This window comes from Balaenoptera acutorostrata, chromosome 5, assembly GCF_949987535.1.
Source record: "Balaenoptera acutorostrata chromosome 5, mBalAcu1.1, whole genome shotgun sequence".
Classification (NCBI taxonomy): Eukaryota; Metazoa; Chordata; class Mammalia; order Artiodactyla; family Balaenopteridae; genus Balaenoptera; species Balaenoptera acutorostrata.
Window position 1 is genome coordinate 49,974,203 of NC_080068.1, and position 8,715 is coordinate 49,982,917.

General features: G+C 39.2%; 1 protein-coding gene across 1 annotated transcript in view; it reads right to left on the bottom strand.

The window, feature by feature from the left end:
• Positions 1 to 4,825, bottom strand: part of SHROOM3 (shroom family member 3) — a 312,102-nt gene extending 307,277 nt beyond the window's left edge. The window contains 1 exon segment of the mRNA XM_057546670.1: positions 4,658 to 4,825. Coding sequence (XP_057402653.1) covers positions 4,658 to 4,825 — 168 coding nt within the window.
• Between the last annotated feature and the right edge of the window lie 3,890 nt (positions 4,826 to 8,715).

Sequence of the window (8,715 nt, forward strand, 5' to 3'; positions counted from 1 at the left end):
CGTGGATCTCTTGGACTAGAGCTCAGCACCTAGGAAGCACTTAGTAAGTGCCAGCATTTACTGATGGTTGTTACTGGTTGTTGTTTGTTGTTGTTCTAGTTGTTATTTGATTATAAATCCTAGGGGCAGGTGCATCCCCACAGCAGGTGGAACCACTTTTCTCAGCCACAATACGGAGTGAGTCATAATAAAATCATGCTGCCAACTTCCTGAACTATTGAAATACTTGAGCTTCTACATACAATCCTTATTTTTTTTAAAAAAGTTACCCTTTCTTTTTGAAGTTTACAGAGAGGCTCTTTCCTCAACTCCACCTTTCCTTTTCAAGGACATTAAATCCCAAAGAAAGGGATTTGGAAATGATTTCTTTTACTGCCACACTTTTGTAGCTCCTTTTCCCCCATTCATTCTCCTGCCTCATTTGTACCTAAAGAAAACTGATACTTCATTCATTATATTGTCATACCTGGCAGCTTATAACTGCTTTGTATAAATGTACCTGCCTTTCATATCAAAGACTTAATGTGTACTAACCCTTCCCTTCACTTACAATGGGGGTCACCCTACATTAGGGGAATAGTGAACATTTGGTGAGCAGCAATATGAGCTAATGGGCACTTTTTTCATAGTCCTAGAAAAAAGGTCTGGGATACACACAATCAGCCACTAAACTTAACTTTTGTCTTATCCTTGGTATTGTCTTAATTACGTGGACTTTCATCAATGTTCAAACTCCCTGTTGGTTGGCAAAATAAAGCCCTCTCCCCGCAAATACATCCACGTTCTAATCCCTGGAACCTGTGAATATGTTAGATTACATGGCAAAGGGGAATTAAGGTTGCAGACAGAATTAAGGTCATTACTCAACTGATCTTAAAATAGGGATATTATCCTGGTGGGCCCAATGTAATCCCAAGGGTACTTCAAATTGGAAGAGGGAGGCAGAAGTTAGAGATCAGAGTGATGCGATGTGAGGACTCAACCTGCCATTGCTGGCTTTGAAGACTGAGGAACGGGACCATGAGCCGGGGAATGGGGGTCGCTTCTAGAAGACGGAAAGGGCAGGGAAACAGAGCCTCCCCTATAGCCTCCAAAAAGGAACACAGCCTTGTTGACATCTTAATTTTAGCCCAGTGAGACCTGTGTTAGACTTCTGACCTACAGAACTGTAAGATAATAAGTTTGTGTTGTTTAAGCCACTAAGTTGGTGGTAATTTTTATGGTAGCAATGGGAAACATACACGTTCCATGTCTGGAGATCTGCCTGGCATCCTCGTCTCATGGGACTCTGCATCCCTGCTTAGACTGCCCCCCTGCTCTGTTTTGTCTTTGCCTATTACTTCAATAGAAGTTATCAAGCACCTACCCTGTGCCAGGCACTCTGCTAGATCTTGGAAATGCAAGATGAATAAGACATAGCCCATGCCTTTTCATTTTCTCAACAAATATTTGTGTACCCGGGCTGAGTTAGATGTGGTAGAGATGAAAAGAAAATAGTCACAGCCTTTCAAGAGGCTTTCAGACTGCTGAGAAGACAGTCAACATAAATTTTAAAATTATGATTTGGTGTAATAAATGCATGTTATTGGAGAGTAGAAGAGAGATCACCTAACCCAGCTTGATGAAGTCAGGTAAACTTCAGAGAGAGGAAGAAATGGAGCTTGGATGAATATGAGTTTGCCAGACAGACAGGATGGGGAGAGAGATTCAAGAGCTTTGAAGCAATGTGGCACTTGAAATCTGGCTAGTGGATATGAGAAACAGAATTTAAAATTGTATTTCATTTTAGTTACTTTTTAAAATATAAATTTATTTATTTATTTATTTATTTTTGGCTGCGTTGGGTCTTTGTTGCTGCCTGTGGGCTTTCTCTAGTTGCGGCGAGCAGGGCCTACTCTTCGTTGCAGTGCATGAGTTTCTCATTGCGGTGGCTTCTCTTGTTGTGGAGAGCGGGCTCTAGGCGCGAGGGCTTCAGTAGTTGTGGCACGCGGGCTCAGTAGTTGTGGCGCACGGGCTGAGTTGCGCCACGGCATGTGGGATCTTCTAGGACCAGGGATAGAACCCGTGTCCCCTGCATTGGCAGGCGGATTCTTAACCACTGCGCCACCAGGTAAGTCCCATTTTAGTTACTTTTCATTGAAATGGACCACACGTGTCTGGTGGCTACCATATTGGACAGAGCAGATTACGCCAGATTATACCCTTGAAAGGAAGGAGATTGTCTTCTCTTTTCTTTTTCCACTTCTTACGGACTGGAAAGCAGATGTTGGGACAAGTCACCTTGCACCATGCAGACAGGGCATCAGGATGAAAGTAAGAAAGTAGAAGGCACTTGGGTCCCTGACCCCTTGCAGCCATCTTTCAGTTTGGCTTATGCTCAGATTGTCATGTGAGAGAGATATAAATTCCTATATTGCTTAAGCTACTGCTATTTTGGATCTTTGTAGATCAGACAAATCTGTATCCTAATACAATGTCTCTTAGACTAATGAAAAGCAATAGTCATAATCTTTAAGATTTTTTTTTTTTTTTGAGCTCTTTCTGTGTACCAGCCCCTATGCTAGCTGTTCTAAATACACGGTCTCATTTGATCCCCACACATTCCAATAAGGGAGATAATCGTTTACCCCCCATTCTGCAGATATAATGGAGCCTTAGAAGAGTGGCTCCTTAGTGGTAGGATTAGGCCTGTTTGACAGGAAACTGTATTCTAGTGAGCAGATACATAATATCTTAACATTAAAGACCAGGCAAATTGAATGTAAACCAGAGTTTTGAAATGCAGAGATGATATTTATGTCTGTGGCAGACATTCTCAACTGTCTACCCAGCACCCACTCCCTCCTTCTTCCTGAAAACAGAACCTCAATTTGTTCAAATAGTGGGCAGAGATTCCTTGACATCAGGAAGGCTAAGTTTCTATCACAGAACCCAGGAGAGAAATCCTGACTGGTCTAAACTAGTCATGGTAGCCTCATTCCCCTTGGCCAATAATCGGTCTAAGGATAGGTATGTGGCACAGTTCTGGTCAACAAGATGTAAGCACAAGTTTGATAGGGAGGGTTCCAAACCAAAAGCCAAAACCAAAAGCCAAAACCCTGCCCAGAATGAAGATGCAATGCCAGTGATATGGCATCCATCTTGCCACCATGAAGACAAAAGTCAACATTATAAAGAAGGCAGAGTGGAGAGCTAAGTGAAATTCTTGATGACATTATTGAACTGCTGCTCCTTGCCTGGACAACCTAACTCCAGACTTCTTGTAATATGAGAAAAACTAACCCCAGTTTACTTAGGTTACTATCAGTCGGGTTTCCAGTTACTTATAGCTGGAAGTCTTCCTAACTGATGCACATATATGTATACATATCTTTTGTTTTCTTAGGAAAGATAAGGAAAAGTCACACAGTTTACAGTGCTATTCTGCACGTTCTTGGCTGACTGCTGGAAAACAGTTCCCACTGGCTCACCCACAGTAAGAATCATTTGTCTCTCTCAAAACACACATTTTGGTGGGATATGAAAACTAACCTTAAGTAGGTAATAGAGCTCAGGCAAAATGCATATCTACCTCTTTCCCACTCTCCAACTAAAACTAAATTTCCCCTCAATTACAGATGTTTCTTGAGTAATGCTAAGGTGTGAAAAGCACTTATATTCTGTTGTTTTAGACTGTTAATATTCTGAAATTTTAAAAGAAATCTCTGGGGACTTCCCTGGTGGTCCAGTGGGTAAGACCCTGCGCTCCCAATGCAGGGGGCCAGGGTTCAATCCCTGGTCGGGGAACTAGATCCCGCATGCATGCCGCAGTGAAGATCCCTCATGCCTCAACTAAGACCTGGCTCAGCCAAAATAAATAAATAAATAATAAATTAATGAATAATTTTTTTAAAAAATTATTTAAAAAATAAAAATAAAAGAAATCTCTGTAATCTTTCTTAATCTCTGAAGTTTTAGGGAAAAGCAGAAACAATAAACCTAATGCACAAAAAGGATTCATTCAATGGGTATACCTATCCACACCAAAGATATATGAAGAATTGAGGCATGTTGCAGGATGACGAAGGTTTAAAAATTGGCTTAAATACATAGATAAACAGAAGAGGCAGAAATGCTGTTTTGCCCTTGGATTATATTGAAAGCTGATTTAATTCTCCTGAGTGTGCAAAAAGCAATAAATAATATGTGTGCAATCAATTATCCAGAATTGCAAACAAATTCTAAAATATTTTGGAATGCTAGATACTTCCAGTTGAAAGGAGAAAGAGAAGATAGTTTTCTAGCCATATGCTAAATAAAGGCACTCATACACAAATATACACCATGCCACTACCTTAACTATGCTGTTAATCTTTAATCTGATTCATAACTGAAAAGATCATGTGGTAGCTGGTTTTATACTATTTCATTCACAAAAAGAGATTATCCATTAAACAAGCACATTTTTCCCTGGGATTTCACAGAATAAATGCACGAGACACATTTTTCTTTCAAACACCAAGCTATGCAAAATATGTCCAGATATAATCAGAAAGGTATGAAACAGCAAATTAAGCAATATCCAGGCAATCCTCGGCATTATTTTGTGTTTTTGACAGACCTGACAAAAGTTGAAAAAGCAATTTCAATAAAGACAATATTGGAAAAAGAAACATACCTTAGAGATGATTAATGGTTCTCCATGCTCCAGGCCACCTTTCAAAGTAAAACCCCAGGGAGCTCCTCCCTGCAGGAACGCTTCCAGATAAACGTACCTTCCCCTGGGGGTCCTGTTAGGGTTTAGTGTGGCACTGGTCTCAGCGAAGTTCTCCATGGTCCTCATCATGCCAAACACATGAACCCGCAAGTTAAATTTTAAATGCCTGCAGCAGATTCAAGAAAGCGGTGCTCGTATAGCACATTATCCCATCCTTCATGATCCACGCTGGCCGAAAAAGAGGTTTCCAGGAACAAATTCTTTCAGATGTAAAGGGTTCTTCCGAGCTTAACTCCAAGATGTTGAGCCAGGAGGATTTTTCACTTCAACATTTCTGAATGTAAACTCTCCTCCTGGAATTCCCGGTTCTCACTGAAGCCCCCGAGTGGTGTATCTCTCTCTACTCTGTTCAAAAAAAACTTCTTTCAATGTCACTCTCAAGACTGCCTTTATTTCACACACACCCACAGCAACACTTTTCCAGAGAAACTTCAAGTCATCTTACAATGTAGTAAGAAAATTGCAAAAACTCAACTGAATCCCTCAATTCTGATTGATTATCAACCCTTTCTTCCTCTCCGAGTGAAATTTACCATTACAATAGCCGCGCCCCCCCCCCCCCCCCAACTCTTCCCAGAAGTAGCTTTAAAAGAAAGAAAGCACTTACTATGCTTCTGCTCGCTTCAGGAGTTTCTAACTTGTCCCAAACTGAGAAGCTGTGCTAAAACTTTTTGCCTCTGTTTTTCAGCAATAAGTTCAGTTTGTTTCTTGTAAAAGAAAAAAAAAAAGTTTTTTCCAGGATGTAGAGAAAAATGGAAAAAAGCATGGTAAATTAACCTTCCCTGGAAAAAATATCCAGGAGGCAGCTCAGTTCTTTCTTTGGCCCTTTCAGTGATGATCAGCCACCGCAGCTGCGGAGACAGCCACTTGCCTCCTCTGAGAGAAAGAGTAAGGAAGTGAGAGGAAAATGGATCAAGGCAAACAGAGGCACCGCAACCTTTCTGCTCAGTAAGCACTGCTATGCGGAATTCAGTTCCCCACAGAGACCTGACCAATCAAAACAGTCTTACAGCTGATAAAACGTAGACAGTTAAAAATACCATACAGATGGCTAATTAGCAAGGAGTAGAAAAATAGTTGATAGATTAGCCCCATCTTGTTCCAGTTAAAGCAGAATCCCTGGGGGTGAGGCACAGGCATTGACATTTTTTAAAAAACTGGGCGATTCTGCTGTGCAGCCAAGTTTGCAAAGAGGATTTGGTAAACATTTAAGTAAGTGTCAAGGTGGTAGCACAAGGGCTTTATTTTGTTCATTGGAAGAAAATGCCAAGTAAAATATATGACCGGCCTCTCATCTTGAAATAGGACTCTCCAGTCAAATTTCTCCTTGTTTGATTCAATACAAACAGGAGGCAGGCTTTCTTCTATATTTTAATTGTTATCTACTGCAAGACAGTTTGTTATCCATTCTTTAAATGAAAAGAAATACTTAATATCTGGCAAGTAATAGACACACAAGGTGGAATGTTGTTCTGATTTCAGGTTAGCAATGGAATTTTGTAATAATGTTATATAAAATTTAACATTAATACTGTCTATTAAAAATTTAAATAGTGCAAGATAACTATATCTTTTACCCAGAAACTTCAGTTATCAAGTTATTGGAACAATTTAGGATTATTTCCAAGAGATAGTTTGCTAAAACTTTTTCTGTTTAAAAGTACTTGATAATGTGAATTATGTTGGAAACTGACATTTTGATATCAATTTAATTTGGGTGTTTGTACCCACAGTTAATGAAAAGTTAATATAATAGAGAAGCAGATATAATATGCAAAGAAGACTAGATGGTGTTTAATGTACAACACATGTCAAGTGTTATTTGCTTTTCAGTAGTAACTATCTGTAGGGCTCAAAGACAAAAAAAAGTAAAATCTCATTTTAATGTAATGATAGTACTTTAGTGGAAACAAAAGGTGTACAAAATGAAAGTAGATGGTAAATATTGTCTGATTCCTAAGAGTAATTATGCAGTTTTTATTGGGGCTTCCTTTTGCAGCTTAATTTATAAATTAAGAATAAAAGGAGAGGGCTTCCCTGGTTGCACAGTGGTTGAGAATCTGCCTGCCAGTGCAGGGGACACGGGTTCGAGCCCTGGTCTGGGAAGATCCCACATACCGCGGAGCGACTAGGCCCGTGAGCCACAATTGCTGAGCCTGCGCGTCTGGAGCCTGTGCTCCGCAGCAAGAGAGGCCGTGACAGTGAGAGGCCCGCGCACCGCGATGAAGAGTGGCCCCCGCTTGCCACAACTAGAGAAAGCCCTCGCACAGAAACGAAGACCCAACACAGCCAAAAATAAATAAATAAATAAATAAAAATTAAAAACAAAAAAAGAATGAAAGGAGAAACGCTGGTTTTTCTTTCACTCCATTATTAAAACCTATATGTATATACATTTAAATAAAATCCTAAGTAAATGAAGTTTTTTTCTGAAAATTATTTTTTATGGCACTTATGATCTTGCTCCTGATTCATTTTGTAAAAAATGGGATTTCACAGAATCAACATTTACTATTAAAAGTAATAAAGCCAAAATCAAAAGGCAAAGGAAATAAGAACAAGGTAAACAGTGATGAATAGAACTCAGTGCTTGTGGACTAATGAAACCTCTATTTTACATTATCACCAAAAATATTTGACATAAATATTTAATGAAAATGTATATACAATCTGAAAAAAAAACATATAGAACTTCATTTGGTGGACATTCATTGTAGCAACTGATAGATCAGGGTTAGAATAACTTTTTCCCCATCTTCCATTGCTCACAATCAACGAATGTATCCTTTTTTAGAGGTAAGGACATAGAGGCCATGAAAAGCCTAAATAATCTGACCAGAGTCATCCTGCAAGCAGCATAAGTGAGCATAAAATTAAAATTGTCAGACACTCAGGAATGGAATCTCAGTTTAAGGTAGGTCTTTTGCATAATTTATGTCTCTGTGGCCAGCATTGCTAATTCATAAGGATAACTTCTGTTAGGGTATGTGATTTGGACTCAAACTCTAATTAGAGTATGAAATTGGGCCCTCTTTCCTCCCTAGAGAGAGAAAAACAACCCTATTGTCTCAAGGTGCTGACAGAGGAAGGCACTAAGACTACGTCTTAGTATTATTATGAAAATGGCTTTGACCTTGCAGACCCAAAAGGGTCTCAGGGAACTCTCCAAGATCCCCAGAGCACACTTTGAGAATTGCTTTCCTTAACCAGATACAGCCATATCTGAAGCTACCCCATTCTTACCAGTTTGGTAAGCCTATAAACACATGTGTACTTTTTCCTTAAATAGCTGGAGTTGGGTTTCTGTTACTTGCAACCGAGAGTTCTGAGTAAACACAGTGAAACCTTCATTGTTCTTCCTGATTTAGGAAAAAGTTTAGGGAAGCTTAGTGCAGTCTCAAAGAGGTACCTTCGAATCTTGTTTTCTCTCTACGTCTTCCCTCCTTCCTTCTGCCTCTAACTTAGGATTACTCCTACCTTCTTATCAAGTTCTTCCCTTCATGATAAATAGATCCAATGCACCTCACAACTTTGCTTTCTGTCTCTATATGAAAAATTCCCAGTGTCGTAATTGAGTTAATGTTGCTCTGTTACTGTGAATATGGTCCCAAAGCAGAAAAAGACTTCAGTCATATTGCCTCTCCTATTCTTCTGGCACACCTATACCAAACACTGTTTTAAATGTCATTTGCCTAATCACTGTTTTGACTTCTTAGAAATCACTCATCACTCTATTTGTTAACTTCACCTAAGGAAAAATTAATTTGTTCTTTTCAAAATTCTCATTTATTGATTTTAACTTTTCATAGCAACCCATGTGTCTTTATCTTTTTCAGCATTTTAAATGTGATTTAACTTATTGGATTTTTTGGAATGCCTTTAAATTTAATATTTCAAAGATTGAAAATGTCACTAGATTGTCTCTGAAAATAAAAAATAATAAAGTCAGAGTGACACCT